Here is a 19,376-nt window from a genome sequence, read left to right as displayed (position 1 = left end):
CAGGTTGCTTTTAATTATATTTCCCCAATAGTAGTCAAGTATTGTAGAGAAGAGGTTGGCAAATTTTTTTAAAGAGGGACTAACTGTTAATATTTTAGGCTTCTCAAGTCATGGGGTTCTCTGTTGGAACAAGGAAACTCTGTCTTTCTTGCACCAAAGCAGCCCTAAATAATATGTAAATGAACAGGGGTGGCTGTTTTCCAAAACATTATTCACAAAGTAGGTCCCAGGCTGGATTGCCCTCACTGACTGTAGTTTGTCCATTCCTGTGCTAGAGACACATGAATTTTTTAGGTTAACGGTGAAATGCAGAACAGAGTACATGACTGAAATGACTGGTCTTGACGAAAATGGACTTGTCAACTCCAACCATCGTTGTGGATGTCTAAAATATTGCTATATAAAGTTCAGCCTTTTATTTACTTTAGCATGTTGTTTTTATCTAAACATAGTTTGATCTTCCATAACTGAAGCTGATGGGTAATAAAAAAAGCTCTGAAATGGCTATGTTTATTGTTCAAAAATGTAAATTTTGTTTGCACAAACCTTCTGACATCAATATTCACCATTTTACTCAGCTACTTTTCCAGATGTGCACAGAGCTTTATTTAATATTTCACTTTTTCTGACTTTATTCCTCTAAAATAAGGGGGTCATGAGGATTATTTCTGGCAAAATTTAAACAACCCTTATTTCTAAGAGGTCCACATTTTATGACACACATTTAGAGACCCATTTACCACATGGCTGTAATTATGACACCACCTTTTATTAAAAGCTACAAAATTGTTTTTTTTTTTTGTTTGTTTGAATTTCAAGTAGTCATTTTTTAAAGCAGCATTAAGGATCATTACCACTGGAAAAAAATTTAAAAATCAGAATAACCATTAATCACAGGTAAATAAATGACTTATGAATTCATGATTTTCCATTGATGAGTTCTGCCATAATTCCATGTGTTCAAGTTGCTATCTCACAGTAAATAATACCATGTGATGAACCACAGCCTTATTTTAAATAGGGTATTGCATATTTGTTCTAAATATATCCATAATTAATAGTCCCTGGCATTCTGCAAAGATGTGCTTCTCTGCAGCTGCATTACAGGGAAAGATACCACTTCCTTACAGTGAGTGAACAAGGGTGTCCTCCAGATGAAGGCCAAGGACAAGTACATAATTCAAACTAGTGGAGAAAGATAGATCAAAGTCTTAAACTGAGGAGGGATTTTTTTCCTTGCCATGACCAGAAGCACAGAATTTGTACTGCTAATGAGGTGGACTACACTGGACTATTTTTAGAGCTCCTACCACAGTGTGAATAAAGCACATGATTTACTCCTGAAGGCCTAGAATGCACCTTTGAAAGGAAAACGTGTAGATCGTTCATTTGAACCTCAGTAAATATTCATTCTCTTTTTCAAGATTGCCTTTTTCATAGGATATTTAGAAAGGGTCAAGTTGAAAATTCAAATAAGTTTAACATTTGGTTAAATTAAATTTCCACAGTATTTTTAAACAAGATTATACTCCATTTATTGACCCCCAAATCCTCTTTTTCTGTATTTTAGAAAAAAAAATCTTACTATCCATATGTCATCACAGCACAAATGACAATGTAAGGCATTATGAATCAGTAGCTAAACTAATAAGGTTATTTGCTACACTGGTAAAAGCATAACAAAAAAATCAGAATACATTTTTTTTACTGTAACAATTCTTGGTTTTGAACTAAAAGTACATATCTGCTTATCTGATTTAGATTTTATATAAAATTGAAATAAATGAAAATTATCTTGTCAATAAATACCCTATAATTTCATTTGAGATATATGCTTTTTAGATTTGCATTTTTCCTGCTTTGTCTGTATATAGGAAGTAAACCTATTTTGTATGAGTTCCTTAATATATGTAACCTTCAAGTTACAAATCACCATTTTTGCATATATAAACATTATTCCTCCAATGGACTGATATTATAAAAGATCATTTGATATCTCTAAAATGATTTTGCAGTCTAGAATGACTTTTAAAATTATCTTTTTATGTTTTGAAGGAGCAAACTGTTAATTTCTTCAAGTGTGTTTTACATATATATAGCCAACTTTATTTGAAGTTCTAAAATAACCCCAACCTTACCTGCTGTGCATCTTCCCATTTTTCCTTGTTTTCTTCATCTAGAAGGTTGCTAACTATTTGAAAGAAGTTCTGTAAATTAAATTAGATAAAAGTTTTAATATTACATGAGAAAATAAATATATTTTTCAACAACACCCATTTGGTATTTTCTGTTGTGATGATATAAACAATTTGCATAATGGGTAGAATCATAATGCATCTATTTAGCACCAAAATCCTAAGATTATGGCCTGCATCTTAACCCCTGACTCCTTTCATACAAAATTTCTATGTAACTTCATACTTGCACCCCAGAAGCAATTATAAAATTAAGACACTTGCTTGAAATTCTTTGTTTCATTACAGTCTCTCAATTCCATTATATAATGTCATTGTATAATTATTCTATACAAATGAGATTGATTCTTTCTATAAGGAAAATTGCCTATATTTGTGCTGTTACAAATTATTCTGTTATGGTGGGTGGGGAATGCAGATCAGTGATTGAGTGCTTGCTTGGGTTTGAGCCCCAGCATCCAGGTGGGGCAATTATGGTGAGATTATGGACTATGAGCAAACCTGAGGCAAGAGGCTCCCAGGGTTGGATTACTAGCTCTTATACTTTTTCAATTACCTATTGAAAATACTATTGAAACCTTTGAAGTTCCTGGCTTCTGGCAAATAAATGCTTGGTAAATCTTAGCTAATTTTGAATTATTGCTCTTTATTCCTGTCATCAGAAAGCTAACATGGAGGAATGAGTAGACAAATAACATGTTCCCATTAAAGTTCCAAATCCGTGCCATTATCCTTGTCCCTAAGAAATTGTGGAAAATCTTATTGGTTTTATCTTCCTTTAGAATTACCCAATTTTCACTCTCTCTTTCCATGAGGACAAGCATATTTGAGTGCTCGTTTTTCCATTTGCTATGGACACATTGTCAGTGTTCCATTCAGCTCTGTTATTGCTCATTCACTTGTGAGGGGCTATTTTTGTAGTTGTTGTTGTTTTTACTGGAGGGAGACATTTTTTGATGTCCTCTGACATTATACTGTGCCATCAAGACACAAGAGTCAGAACAAGGAAACCAGGGTTCCTGGTGAAGGAAAACCATGATTTAGGGTCATAGAACACCTAGTGTCAAGCTAACATATTTGTCTTAAACCACATAGACGGTGGTTACTTGGTTGTGTCCTCAGAATCCATCTTTTGTAACTGGTTTGCAGGTAATTTAGCAGAAGCATTGCCTCATACTGGCACTTTAGCTTATGACAGAACTCCCTTTTGAGGGCAGAAATAACAATAATTTGTTAGTCTCATCTGTCTTCCTCCCTATCTAGCTTTTCAAAACAAGCATTTACTTTAATTCTGAATAAATTCACCTGGGTGTTTTTAGATGAAAAACAAAGCTGCTTCATTTCCTCTAGTTTTGTGATTTGAAACTGTTAGTATCTATATTTAATTGCCCTATTTGAGCTATTTATTTTAATAGTTCCTGGCAATCACATGGTGGAAACATGTTTGGAGTCATAACCTCTATAAATGTTCCAGAATATTTTATGCAACTATTGAAAAAAAGGCAAGTCTGTTTTAGACCAGTTTTCAACTCATTTAACCTTTTTGTACAGCTAGCCATTTTTTTTTCCACTTAAAATTTCTCTCTTGAAGTGTTAACATTTTAAGGCCTTAGTCCATTGAGCTGCAACTCTACCTATGGGCAGAAAGAATTAACCTTCAGAGTTCTCCAATCGCCTATGGCTGGTTAACTCAGCAGGGGATTTGGTACTAATGAAGCAAATGTTGCAGGTCTCATCCCTGTGCATGCCAGTTAGCTGCACTAAAGCCCAGGACCTTGGCCTGCATCTTAACCCCTGCCACCTTTCATACAAAATGCGTGCTGCTGCTAACAAGAGACTCTAAAAGAATGGGAAGCAATTTGTGCAAATGCATTTCCATTTCTGGAAAAAAAAAAAAAACAGTTCACAAAGCATGGTTTACTGACAGTGGGTCAGTGACTTCTTGCTGTACATGAAGGCCACTGCTCACATCCAATTCCTTGATGAAAATAATAAATTCAGAGTTCGGATTTTTTTAATCACCAAAGGGCAAACATAAAAAAATGCAAATTGCTAAAATAAACATTAGCCAAACATAGAGTACCAGAATGTTTTATCATTTTCCAAGGCCAACAAATGGGACTTAACTAAGTCACGGTGGGCGAGCAATACAGATGACAGTTCTTCGGTGGTCTCACTGCTGATTGGTTCAGAATAATCTGTAGTAGTTCCCTTAGTGCAGACCAGATAGGAGCATAGTGAGCTAAGCCTTGATGTCTGGGTTGGAGTAGGAGCATTTATGGGAAAACCAAGTCTTCTGGTTCATCAATATATTTTCAATATATATAATGCCTTGCCCATAATGGATACTTAATAAAGTTCTAAATTAAAGGAAACAAGGTGAAAAGTCTGTATGCTTTGGGTTTTCTAACAAGATTCGGCACCATTCCTTTGAGCTGTCTCCATTCTAATTTGTCTTCCAAACACGGAAAAATAGGTATATTAATATTAGTTATTATATATTAATTCACTTTGACTTTTGGTCAAAGATTAAAAGAGAACAGAACTGACAGAACAAACAGGACAGACAGTATTTTGGAAAGGACACTTGTAACATTTCAGGCCACTTGATTAAATTTCTGAACAAAGAACAATGCTGATTCCAAGGCAGCAAATATACTGCTTGCTGCTGTTCCTGAAGAGCCCTGCTAATGGTGCTGTTACGCTGATGATTTATGGATCAGGTCGCTTATCTCAGTCTGAAATGCACCCGATGTGTATTATTTCTCTCTCTCTTTTTGATCATCCCTGATGCCTATGATTTAGGCTGATTTCAAAAACTGAATGCATTTGGCAGAGTCACAGTTGCTTGGAGATTGAAATAAGCAGACTTGGATTAAAATTTTGTTCATTGATTATTAATTGTGTGATCCTGGGCAAATGTTGTCCAGCTAACCCTTATTCCTTTAATCTGTAAGAGAGGAATAATAATAGTTACCTGGAAAAGCTATTGTGAAACTTGGAGGTAGTGTGTGTGTGTGTGTGTGTGTGTGTGTGTGGTGCTGGGGATTCAACCCAGGGGCTTGTACATGTGAGGTAAGTACTCTACCAACTGAGCTATATCCCTAGCCTGTGGAGGTAATTCTTAGCACATTTCCTGACATCTAGTAAGTCCTTGATGTACAGAGGCTTTATGATTGTATTCCCTTTATTTTTTTTCTGTTTTTTTTATATGACTGACTGCATAATTTGTATTTATAGCCACATTATGGCAAATATACATTTAGAATGTTAATGTGGTCTTTCACAACCAATGCCAGTCTCTCCTATCCCCATTTAATCTATCTTCCTCTCTTGGCAAAATGCAGAGCACAGAACTGATTCATGACTAACTTCTGGGGCTGTAATTTGTTCAGTAGAAATCTCTCCATCCTAAGAATGCATTGTGCTAGAAGGGGTTTTCACTGTAGTGATTATTAGACACCTACTAAAAAGCACTCTGCCAAGTGGTTGTGGGACACAAAGGTCAAAGAGGCATGACTCTTTTTGTATTTTTCTCTGCAGGAAGTGTGAAAATCAGTGAAGCAAATATATACTATAAAGAGAAGGACAGATGCTTCTGTGAATTTCAAAGTGCAGGTCCTAGATTTGCCTATAAGAGACAAAAACAAACAAACAAAAAATATGTGTTTTATGGAAAGCAGTAATCGTTCTTTGCTTTACTTCTGATTGGCTTCCACTTGGCAGATATCTTTTGGATTATATATTATTTTTCTGTAACTATGCTAAAGCACTCTTAACACTTAGCTTTTGCTGAATTCTTCATGGAAATAAAATTACATATTAAGCTATAATTTGAGATATCTAAGCCACAGGAACTGTTTTCTTCATCAACCCAAAATGTTTGGATGCCAAGATAAAAGATAAGCCCTAAAGGACAAGATTAAATAATGTAGAACTGAGGGTTTGAAAGAACTGTTTTGGTCCTGATAAGAAATATAGGGGTAACCCTACAATTGGCCTAATAGCTAAACAAGGGATCAGCAACAAGCTATTAGATTAAGGATGGAGAGCATAGAACAGAGCATCCATCTAGAGAAGAGGTGAAGGCCTTGCCTGGTCCAGCTCCTTCACCTCTCCAACCTTACCACATGATATTCTGCTCCACACCCTCTATGTAGCAGGCTCTTGAGAGGTCTTTCTGCCCCCCTATCTTTTCATCTCTGCCTGCAGCCCAAGATACATGCTGTTCCCTTTCTTGGACTGCTCTACTTCTTGTTCTTAACTGGGATGACCCTTTCTTATCTTTCATTCTAGATCTATATGGAATTTCCTCTACAGGACTTCATCAGATCACTACTCTCCCCAAGTATATAAGGTCTGCATATATGAGGTCTCTTTCTTACCTCAAACTGCATAGCCTTTTTTTGAAGTATATCACAGTTTGTCATCATGATTTGTAAGATTTGGTTTAAGGATTTTTTTCTCTACCAGCCTATCATCTAGTTGGGATTAGTTCTGTTTTGTTCACTCTTGAGACTCCAGTGCACAGCATAAGGCAAGGTGTGAGCACTCAAACATTTAAAATCAACTGGCTGCAGACCTATGGTGTACAAGGCAATCAAATATGCATTGAGGTAATTTAGAAGAACAAAAAATTTCCTACATCTAATTTGCAGTCTTCTTTCCATTTCAACACCCTCTTCTGATAGCCATGCCTCCAGTACCACCAGAGTCCTCTATATATTCAGGAAATGAAATATGAGACTTATTTTAACAGATAAGAGAACAGGTTATCATGAGTAAATATGGGACAACACTCTGTTTTAAATAGCATTAAGAAGGTTCAATGTCATTATTGAACACAGATACACACTTTTGAGAAGTCATAGGGCCTAATTAATAAAGCATTAGCTGTGGGTGTTTAACCCAAGGAAGGTCCTCCTCTTTCATAAACATGGCTTCTTTGCCAAACACAGGGAATCCTTCCCCACCATTACTGTCCCTACCCAACCCCTTGCAGAATGCATCTATACTATAAGTGCTGCTTTGTTCAGAAAAATAATGGATAAGGAAAGTTATAAGAATATAATTCATGTAGCAAAGTGGAGGGGTCTTTGGCAAAGAAAAAGTTTGGAGAAAGAAACATCACAAATAATGCTTTTCAATAGCTCACAGTAGTAATTATGAAGGCCTAAAGGAGAGAAGTAAGTGTGGGAATGAAAGAGTGAAGAAAGACATGGAAAATACCTAGAAGAAGAAGTGCATTTACCAATTCAAGGAATGCTTTTTAAATGACTTCTCTATCTTGGGTATTTCTCTGAGAGCTGGGAATGATAAGAGTGAACAAGATATGTGAGGGTTCCTGTCTCATGGAACTTACACTCTAGTGGGTGAAGAAAGGCAGTAAGTCAATAAATTTTAAACGATGATATCAAGACTGGTGATATAACTCAGTGGTAGCACTTAGCATGTACACCCTGGGTTCAGCCCTCAGTATCTCCCTGCCCACTTCCATGATTTCAGATAGTGATTGCAATGCTTTGAATATGTCCGCTCCAAAATGTAGATGCTGCCAATATGATGGCGATTAAGCCCTCTCTTCCTTGTAAATGGTATCAAGACCCATTTTTATAAAGATGTTTCTGGCAGTATTTGGCTAGCTTGCCCTTCTGCCTCTTTTTATTGGAGGACACAACATTCTTCCCTCCAGAAGATGCCATAACAAGGTGTCTTCCCAGAGGTAGAGAGTAGTCCTCACCAGACTGATGTTGTACCTTAATCCTGGACTTAGCCTCTAGAACTGTGGGAAAACACAGTTCTGTTTTCTGTACCAATACCAGGTATTTTGTTATAATATTAGAAATGGACTAATAGGCTGATTTAAAACTATAATAGGTTATAGGAATGGAGAGATTAGGTCAGGGCAGGCTGTGGGGGCGGGGAGGAAGAGAGAACCACTTTTGCTTGGATAATCATCAGGAAAGACCTTTCTGAGGCGACACTTGAGCTGATACCAGAATGATGAGAAGGAGACAGACATGGGAAAACCTGAGGGAGAGAATTCCTGAAAATACTGGGAAGAGGAAGTACAAATTCCCTGGATAAAGGACAGTCTAGACAAGAGAAGAAGAAAAAAGAAAATACAGGTGGAGTGGTCTTGGAAGGAAGATAATTGGGACAGAGGGAGAAGAATATTCACACAGGATAAAAAAAAAGATAGAAGCCAGATAAAGTGAGGCCTTGATCCCACAGTTGGTTATGTGACAAATTTAGTTAAAAACGGAATTTTGGCTTCAGGGTAAAAACTAAAGTGTAAGATAGTAAAAGAGAAAACATGGAGGTTAGAGAGAAGTCTTAAATTACTGAGGCCAGAGATGATGGTAGCTTGGCTTAGGGAAACAGCATGATATAATGACGTCTGCACAGGTGGGAAAGTACAGACTCCAAGGTCAATCTCTGGTCCCTAGATTATGTCATTTAGGATGATGATGCAATTAAGTATGCTGAATCCCACCTATGAAAAGGCAGTGCTGGAAAAAGAAAGCGAGCTTAGATTTGTTCAACTTGAGTATGAGAACTCTACAATATAGCTAATAGAAGATGGTCTAGCAGACAGGTTTAACTATCATCTACATTTCAAAAGACAAAAATTTGTGAATAATTAATCCTGGTTGAAAACTGGAGACTTTGGGGATAAAAAAACTGAGATGATCAGGAGCAGAGTTGAATGGGGTGAGTAGAGTTGAATGGATAGGAAGAGTAAAAATCAAGACAGATAAGGAAAAAAGAGGAGGAGGAGTGACAGGTGACAAAATAAAGAAGAGGCTCCAGGAGTGAGGTTAATTTAGAGACCAACAGGTACAAATCCAAGCACAGTTCAAGATATAGTGCAACAGGTCTCCCTATTAGTCTTGCACGTGGCAGACAACAATTGACCGTGTAATACATAAAACCATAAGCACATCCACATTACAGACTAATGTATGGATGGCAGCTTACATGTGATCAGACTGTGATTCTACTTCTAAGTCTCCTATTCAAGAAAGTATACAGAAATGAAATTGAGTCCAAGCAACATTACTGTACAAATCATGTTTAGTTTGTCCAATGTGTTTGGTTTTTTAAAATTAATTTTCTTTGTAACAGGAAATAGGCAAAATAACTTACAGTTGATCTGGAGAAAGGATTGTACATATTATGGATTGATACTTTTACCCAGAATATCTATCCAAGCTGCACACGCATTGGCCATTGGCAATTAGAAACTATTAAGGATTCAGGAAGGCAGCAGATTTTCATTCAGGATGCCCTCCCTAGTGGGTTTCAGGGCCCAAGACCAATGAGGATATGATTCAGAGACAAGATACTGAGCCACTGGGAAATCAGCAGAAAAAAGGCAGGGCTCTTTGGAAGGACTAGATTATTAAGCTCAGTGGTGGGATCCACAGCAGATGGGATGACCAGACTTGAGAGCTGTGGTCACAGGGATCCTGAGAGAGGCAGGACTGTCCAAGGATCCTGAGAAAGGCAGAACTGTCCTAGCTTGATGACTGTGATCCACCAGACCCAGAGTAATGTGAGAGCAGATTGTTGAAACAAACATCTCCCAAGATGCAATAGTTAAGGGGGGAAAAAAAACAACCTTTAATGATACCTTTTGTTTTTTCCTCCTTTTCTTCTTTTTTTAGTCACAATCTTGCAGAAGCCCCGACTTGTTTTGAAAACTGCATAAGAATACCGCTCCAGGAATTACTGGACGCATTTCTTAACTAATCCTGCTCTTCCATGATGTAAGACAGTTTGCCTCATAGAGTTTCTGAATAGCTGGATGGGCAATGTTTTATAAAATGATACCAGTCCATGTTAAATTTCAGATGAAGAACTCCAGAAAGAGGTGGCAGAGTGAGTCAGCTGGGAGACTGGATGAGGTTAAGGGAAAGAAGAAAACATTCAATCTTCAGTCCTCTGGTGAATGAGTTCAGCACTCATTCAAAAAAGAAGGGTAAAAGGCGATACTAACAGGGTTAATTATGCTGTATGATTATTCCCCCAGAGGCAGTCTGGCAGAGGAACCAATGTTATAAGAACATCACAACTAAATGTGGCAAAGAATTATCAAATCCAGACAGAAGATGCTTTTTTTTTTTTTTTTTTTTTGTCCTGCGAGGAACCAAACCCAGGGCCTTGCACATACTAAACAAGCACTCTAACACTGAGCTACATATCTAGCTCTTTTAAAATTATATTTTGAGACAGAGTCTTGCTAAGTTGCCCAGGCTGGCCTTGAATTTGTAATCCTTCTGCCTCAGTCTCCCCAGTGGCTGGGATTCCAGGCAGATTCCACTGAGCTTGCCCCTAAGGGACGCTTCCTAAGAGAGGAATTAGATGAGGACCAGTGACTCAAGTTTGGGCAAGGCTGGCTGGTACACCTGAGGTCACCATGTGAAGGAACCAAGCACACATCACAGGTTTAGACACTGAAGGAGGCAGCTATTGCAGGCCTGTCCTGGGAGAAAATGCTAGGCACACACCTCTTTAATACAAGGAATTCTCAGTTACTCAAGATTCCTTGTTATGGGCTGAACTGTATTCCCCCCTCCAACCCTCACTCCCATACAAAATAACTATATGTTGAAGTCCTAACATGCAGTACCTCAGATTAACTTTATTTGGAGTTAGGGCCATTAAAGAGGAAAATAAATTAAAAAGAGGGTATGAAGGAGGGATATAATTCAATCTGCCTGGTGTCCAGGAGAAGAGGAGATTAGAACACACAGAGACACCAGGAATATATGTGCACAGAGCAGGGAAAGACACATGTAAAAACTCAAAGACAAGCTTGTCATCAATGAGGCAAAGAAAAAAAAAAAAAACAAATCTGCTGACTACTGATCTTTGATTTCTAGCCTCCAAAAGGGTAAGATAAATTTCTTTCATTTAAGTCACCTAGCTGAGTCTTTATTATGGCAGTCCTATCAAATTAATATATTTTCAATGATAATTTATAAAAGAAAAATCTTTGATAACAAGTGGAGATCACAATGACAACCCATCTGTGTATTTTTCTTGTGTAAATCTCAATATTTGCTTGATTCTGAAGGCAATGGGAGATCCTAAAAGTGTAAAAATACGTAATACAAATTTTGGGTTTTTTTGTTTGAGTGCAGTCAAAATAACGTATACTAGTTGATTGCACTATATATATAATTATATGTAATTTATATATATATATAATATATATTTATATATAATATATATATAATTTTTTGTGAATTGAATAATTCAGATGTGCTATACCACTGAACTACCTTTTTACATTTAAAAAAATTTAAGACAACTTAAAAAATTAAGTTGCTGAAACTCGTCACTGGGATTATACGTGTGCACTACCATGCCTGGGTCTACATAATACATGTTCTTAAAAATTCCTTTCCTTCCTTCTTCCTGCATGATCTCTGTGCACAATTTTGTGCTTTCTTGTGAAGCTCATTAGCTCCTGTCAGCCAGCAGCCATCTTCTAAATTTTGTTTATGGCAGGACTCAATCACGTTGATTTGTGGAGCAAAACTTGTTGCTTAATATTTCATCCATTTAAGGAAGGTGTTTAGTGTTGAGTGTCTTATTTTCATGTTTAGATTAAGGTTAAAGTTTAAATACTACTTAGAAGGAGATGATAATTATACAAGACTCCACCACAGAGAAATATACGGACTCCTCTGTTAATCATTGAAAACAGCAGACATTTAAAATGTGGGGAGCTTGTCAACTGTGGTTCTGGACTCAACGTAGTTTTCACTGAGCCAAGAACCCAATGATTGATTTACACGCTCTCTTCATTAATTTGCCCTCCAACTCTAAAATGGCCCTGCAGCATCATCCCTGAAGACTAAATACTTCTTCTCTCTTCCCATTTTCCCTTGACATATTCCTTGCTCTTTTCCCTAACAAGTGAAGAATAAGCAATGCCTATAATTTCTTAGCTGGTGCTATGAGAAACATCGGACCTTCCTTTCTTGCCAGGAACGCTTCAAATACACACCTGCAATGGCAGTAGCTACCTGTGGTCCAGAGACTTTAAGTTTTCACTCCATCAGTCTGAACTTATTGGATGATAGCAGTAGCAATATTTCTGGATCTCTACTATGTGTCAGATACTGTGTATTGCATATAGATAATTGAATGCTTATATCAACCCTATAAGGTAAGTACTATTATCCCAAATTATGGAAGAGAAATTTGAAGTACATAGTAACTTGTCTAGGGTCACAGAGCTAACAAACTCCAAAGCCACATCCTGAAGTTCAAAATTCTGTATTTAGAGTAAGCACGCAATTGTCATACCCTACAACCTTCCTTATCAACCTGACACATGTTTGAGAAAATAATAAACCTTTCTGCTTGCACAATGCTTTCTAAACACAGGCTCTCATGACATCACATTGTATCTTGAATGTTGCAGTTGAATTATTATTACAAACCAGAAGAACTCTTAACAGATCTTATTTAGTTAAGAAAATTGGAGACCTCCACAGTTAAGACTTATCATTGTGTTACAGTATTATATTGTTATGGTTTGATGTGAGGTGTCCCCCAAAAGCTCATGTGTGCCACAATGCAAGAAGGATTAGAGGGGAAATAATTGAGTTATGATAATCTTAACTAATCAGTGAATTAATCTGATGGGATTAACTGGGTGGTAACTGAAGGCAGATATAGTATGGTTGGAGGAGATGGGTCCCTGGGGGCACACCTTTAATGTATATTTGTATCTGGAGAGTATTGGGGGTATATATTTTGTCTTTGTTTCCTGATCATCATGTGAGCCAATTTCCTCTGCCACATTCTTCTACCATGATGTTCTTCCTCACCTCAAGCCCCGAGGAATGGAGCCGGCTGTCTATGGACCAAGGCTTCTGAAACTGTGAGCCCTCAAAGAAACTTCTCCTCTCCTAAAATTGCATATTTGAGTCACAGTAGTGAAAACACTGACTGGAACATATATTATCATATTAATAGTTACTTTCACATATACCATCCACCCTTTCATATGCAAAAGGTAAAAACATTTGGTACTAAACTCACAGAAGAAATATTACTCTATGGTCCTAACCAGGTGACCTAAGCTATGGATGGTCATTTTAGGAATGATCCATGTGATCCATGTGACAGCAATATGTGCTATGTCATGAAATGTCTTAAGGTAGAAGATGCTTGACTTCACTAAAATCACTATTCTGCTTTTAATTGATTTCCTTGATCACCCAACACTGAAATATTTCTTTGTAATACAATTGGCACTTTAAAAAGAAATTGGAAAACTGAGATTAGAGCTTCCTATTTAATTTCAACCACTGTAAAAAAAAAATTCTCAAACCTAGGAAATGTGTCAAATAAGCAAGGGTCTTCCAATGTTGAGTACTGACCATTAACAGGTCATGATTAATTTTTCTTAACCAAATAGAAAAGAATGGAAAGTACCAGAATGTGTTACACATAAAATGGTAGATATTATTTTTGTAAAACTCTCTTCAATTATATATTGATGTAAACTTTGTGTTTTAAAGTGGGCCACAGTAAAAAGATAAAAGAAAACTTTACAGTATTTTACAATACTAAGTGAGACTAACATAAGTGTTTTAGAAGAACAGAAAAATGCCTAAGTGGAGACTGGCCTTTGCATTCACATGAGTACGCTGTGGGTCTCTGTGGATATTGCTATATTTAAGTTCTTCTCCAAATTTTCTGTATCTCCCAAGTGCAAACTGTCTCAGGACCTACCTTTCATTCCATTAGGAGATCTGTCTTCCCTGCCCCAGTGACCCTGAGATGTGCTTCCTTCCCACACCTCTAAACCACCTTCATTGCATCCTCCACAGGCTTACTCCCCCTCCCTACATGCTATTCCTTTCCAGGCTAATCTGCGTTACCAATCTCTGCAGAGTATCTTTCAAAAAATAACATGTATATTCAGTAATATTTGGTAACCTTGTTTATGGAGAATCAAGTCTCTCCTGTCTCTTTGAATTAGATATTTATTTATTTATTTTTAAAACATATTTATTTATTTATTTATTTTTTTAGTTATTGGCAGACACAACATCTTTGTTGGTATGTGGTGCTGAGGATTGAACCCGGGCCGCACGCATGACAGATGAGCGTGCTACCACTTGAGCCACATCCCCAGCCCTGAATTAGACATTTAGAGCAGTTTTTAAAATTTCATCTTTTTTCTTTTTTTTTTGGTGCAAGCATGTGATTTTCCCAAACATTATTATATTTCTTTTGTTAATTTAATAATTATTTCAACAAATATTTGAGGGTCTGCTCTGCTTCAAGTGTCAGACTAGGCCCTAGGGATGTAATTATCTCTCAACAAATTTAAAATTTACTTCTGAGGGCAGACTTGGAAATAGTCATTACAATGCTGTATGTGAGTGCTCTAGTAGGGATGTATATAAGGTTTCAAAAGGCCAGAGGAGTAGGGAAAATCCAGTTCTGCCTAAATTTGGGGAGAAGACTTTCGAAAAAAAAATATATTTGATTCAAATCTTAAAATTGGAAAAGGGAAGGATACGACACTTAGAGAACTCATATGAGTTCTGGGAGATGTGATGAAGTGTGGGTTAGGAAAAGAATATGCCTGAAGGGAAAAGATTTTTGCAAGATGGTATACCAGATACCAAGTTGTATAATTATGGTTTATCATTCTTAGATACATAGCTTTTTTTCAACATCTTATAAATTAGAATGGGACTTAAAATGAAAGGCAGCTTAGTGTAGTGTATCACATATAGCACCTTTTCTGTCTTAGATGTGAAATGATGGTGTATATTAGAGAGGATATTGTCCAGATCAGGATGAAACAGTTTCACAGTAATGTCCAAAGATGGATACCTACCAGTAAAAAGAAAAAAAGACTTAATGTGGAGCTTCATTTTATGACCCAGTGCCTGACCAGGAAGGGTGCAGATGCTAAGTAACCCATGAAAATCTTCTCTTGGAGAGCTGGTGAGTGGCCTGTGTAGGGTATTGTTAATGTCAGAAATTATTTCTATTGTTTTGCTTTGCTGCTTCTCTCTTTTTATTGTTCTAATTCAGGTTTCTGGCATTAAAAAAAAATAGGTATCATGCATATGTTTGATGCTGGACATAACCTTAATGTGTAATAGCTGCCAAAGAGCTAAATGGTTACCTGAAGACAGAGTACCAAATAAAGGCAAACTTCCCTGCTTTGTAGTTAGGCTCTGTTGCTTATTGAAATAATTGTGCACATTTTAATAGAATTTGGTGTTGATTTAGCAAAGTGTAAAGGGATTCAGCCTTGCATTTCTCCATAAAATGATAGGCAATTATATTTTGAACTTCTGAGAATTTACACTGTAATGGTTTTAAGTCCTAATTATCTTCATTTGATAAGGCAAAGCTGTATACTTTTCTGGTATAAAATTATATGAGTTATATATTTTTCTTCCTCCTTTTTTTAGTTGTCAATGGTAACAAATTATTGTTCATAAATAATAAAATTTAGGGCACTTATTCTAAGAACTTGAAGTTTCAGTGGCTCATGTAATTATAATGCTGTTTCTCAGTACTGTGAATTATCGGGAACATTTAACTTCATAATTTTATGGATTCTTTAAGCTGAAACATATTTTGGTTTATGAAGTGTCAAGCCACAACTAATAAAGTAAAATTTTTAAAAAGAAAAGACAAAAGAAAATCTTACTAACATAAAAGAAACAGATTCACTGAGTTCACATGGGGAAATATAATAATCATTTACAAACTTTAAAAATTTAAGGGTAAACATATAGTTCTATATTTTTAAATGATTTTTTTTCTGTCCTGGACTATGAATATTGAGCAAGTCTAGATGACAAAAATGCAAATGCCTTAGTGATTTTTAGCAATTCTACTGAATGAAATTTTCCATGGATACATTTTCTTCAAAGACCAAACCAAAACAGGACAAAACAAAAGCCCTCCCAAATCTTGTCTTTTTGGAAATAATATTGGTAATTACAAAAGTCATCTGAACAAAGAGAAGAGCTTCATGTGTTGAGAGGAATCATGCCAGTTCTCATCCTCTTAAGTCATAACATTATCATAGCCACCCTAAAGCCTTTAATTTTGTCAGAGGCCTTCACAGTTTAATTTATTTGATTTCTAATAAAAATATATTCATATACATAGATATGTGTGTGCATGTGTGTATAATGCAGGCTGCAGCTATTTTGATTCTCTTTCATTAATACACTAAATCAATTTTTTGAAGCCAGCATATTAACCATTTTAAATAAAATGCTCAGTATATAACCACATTTAAAGAATGTATTCTTTTTACATAGTTTTACTTAATTTATTTGTTATTCTTGCTCATTGTTTGCTACTGAGGGACAAAATATGAAAACTGCTCAATGATAACTATTTGATTATTTGTTCTTATTAGTTTTACTGTTGACTAATTTAACCAACTTTTTGTTTCTTCATTTTTTTTTTTTTAATGCCTTCTCTAGTCAAGATTTGATTCTAAATCTTATTTGGGGTAGGAGACTGGAGCTTGGCTAGGGTTCAAAGGTGGATCAGGAAAATTTCTTCTTTTTCAAAAAATTTGTAGCAAGTGCTAATAATTTAAGATATAATGAGGTGCAGGAGAAAAAGTTTCAGAGGCCCAGAGTACCAAGAGGTGACTTTGGAAGGTTGAGACAGACTAAGCCAGTCTGAAAGCACAAAGGAAGCAAAGACCCAGAGCCAAGAATGTGCAATGCATTCAGGAAGGAGGAAGGGTTAATTTGGCTCAAATTAACTGTAAAGAGGAAGAGCAATCTAGGCAAGAAGCTTGAGACATAGATAATCTACATACTGCACAGCGTACTAGAAGCCAATATTAAGATTTTGGGATGTCATCGAGGGGTCCTTGAGAATCCCCTAAAGATTTCTTAGATGTTTCTTAGTTGTCCCAGGACAACTAACAGGAAGATAGTGTGTAACATGGATAGGAATAGAGGTAAATATGTGAAAGGATCAAAGAAAAAAGGCCACAGATATCATGGAGGCTGAGCTCATTAGAGGCTGGTTAGGATAACAGCAGTGGGAAGACTGAGGAAAGAATAGATGGAAGAAGCATTGTGCTGGTAGACCCAACAGGAAAGAAAGACAAGGCAAAAATCAAGATGACATTACAAGTCTAGGCTAGGACTGCAAATTCCACAAAGTAAACTAAGAAATGCAAGAAAATTTGGAGTTCAAGATGAATTTATATCACGTGAAGTCTGGGGTGCTTGCCAATTGGAAATGTCCAGAACTTTCACAAATGGCAAGTTGAGGTTTATGTAAAGTACATGGAATGTTGAAGATGGCCACAAAGTTTATAATAAAGCAAAGAAGACAAGGAAACACCGTTTTTAAACAGAGTTAGGGATTTGGTGGTCTGGCAATGGGAAAGAAGTGACAGAGTTGAGCTGAGAGAAGAAAGAATACCACAAAAGGATAGTATTCCATGTGGCTGAAAAGATGCCAGCAAAATCAATAGAATAGAAAAATAACATTTCCACTTGTAAGGGAATTAGGAAGATACCAGTGAGTTCTGGACGTTGTGTATATGTGGAGGACTGAAGAGAGCATAGGGTAGAAATGAAGGAACCTATTTCTGACTAGAACAAAATGGCCACAAAATAATCAGCCAAATTGTTTCATTTAAGTCAAACCAGCTAGTGTTTAAGATTAAGCAATTAGTTAAACTAATTGCTCGTTGACTCATGTATTCCAATGAGTATCTCAAAATACATTGTGAACATAACCTGATACCCTTAGTTTCTTCAATTTACTACATAAAATCTTAGAACTCAATTATTTTGAGAGTTAGAGATTATTTAGTACAATATTCTGTTGGATGTTTCAACTGTGAACATAGTGTCTCAGAGCCTGTGTATTTTTGTTTTGTTTTGTTTTTTAAATTAAAAGTTGTATCTTGTGTCAAGGACTTCAAATATTAGGTTTTAATGTCAATGCTAATATAATTATTTCAGAACTGCAGGGAATAGCTGTATATAACTTTATTAACTTGTTAATATTAAAAATTACTTCATTCTTTGTATAAAACATCATCTTTAAAATGACTAAAGGAAGTCAGCCTTCTATTCAAGTCAATTCCACCCTTCCTGATGGAATTTTATAAATATAATTTAAAAAGTGAACACTGATGATATAATCTATGAATGCAGCACCAAAAATTCTCACAGGAGATACTCTCAGTTGCATGTGCATCAAATTTTAGTACATAAATCAAGGCAGCAATATTATTTGTAAATAACTCCATGATTCCAAAAAACCCTTCTTTTTCTCTTTCACTCAAGATTTAATTAAATCCAAAACCAAAACAAGCAGACAAAACAAACAAACAACAACAACAAAACAAACAAAAAATCCAAAAAAAAAAAAAAAAAAGAGCAAACAAAAACCAAAGATGTATTTAAAAAGTGAAATGCAAACAAAACTCCCAAATGAAGAAAACAATACCTGATCTGGGAGTTTTGTCAATCCTTTATTTTAATCAACTTTTTACAGAGATAATAGGAAGAATATTGAGCTGGAAATGCAGAAATCAACTCAACACTCTTGGCATGAATACATTTTAGACTATAGCACAAAAAGAGTTAATCTGAAATGCCAACTGAGGTTGCATTAAATATGCTATTATTTTGCCATTCAACAAGCTTTGTTTCATTGGCAAAGGCAACACTAAAACTGGTTGAATACTTAAACACTATTATGGAAATAAATGATGTTGCTCTAAAAGTCTTCCATGGTAAGAAAAAAAATGCTGTAAATTTCTTATTTTCCTATTCAGATCAATTTCTATCTGCCTTATATTTTCTGGCAATGATTCCACAAAATTAAATACGGTTCTCCCTCTTCTAATAGCAAACTCCCAAACAAACCTTAAACTATGTCTTCTTTGCATGTTACAGTTAATGTGCTTTCATTATACTTAATGTACTTTTAATAGTCTCCTATGGCAAGATGTTGATATTAAATGTGGGAATAAAATATCTGTGATACTACCTTGAATTTGCTGTAATGCCTTTTATCTGAGGGCTCAAAGCACTCCACACACATTTTCATTCAGTATCTCCTTGAGGTGTAATATGTGCACTTTATGGTTGAGGACTCTGAGGTGCAGAATGAGGAAAGGAATTG

General features: G+C 36.0%; 1 protein-coding gene across 3 annotated transcripts in view; it reads right to left on the bottom strand.

Annotated features, from left to right (window-relative positions):
- Adgrb3 (adhesion G protein-coupled receptor B3) overlaps nucleotides 1-19,376 on the bottom strand; it is a 673,514-nt gene that overhangs the window by 328,197 nt on the left and 325,941 nt on the right. For all 3 annotated transcript variants that reach the window (XM_015487894.2, XM_015487895.2, XM_048805610.1), the window contains one exon: nucleotides 2,139-2,207. In XM_015487894.2, the coding sequence (XP_015343380.1) occupies nucleotides 2,139-2,207 (69 nt within the window). The remainder of the gene's footprint in view (nucleotides 1-2,138; nucleotides 2,208-19,376) is intronic.

This window comes from Marmota marmota, unplaced genomic scaffold (assembly GCF_001458135.2).
Source record: "Marmota marmota marmota unplaced genomic scaffold, marMar, whole genome shotgun sequence".
NCBI classification, from domain to species: Eukaryota; Metazoa; Chordata; class Mammalia; order Rodentia; family Sciuridae; genus Marmota; species Marmota marmota.
This window is presented reverse-complemented; position numbering and strand designations above follow the sequence as displayed.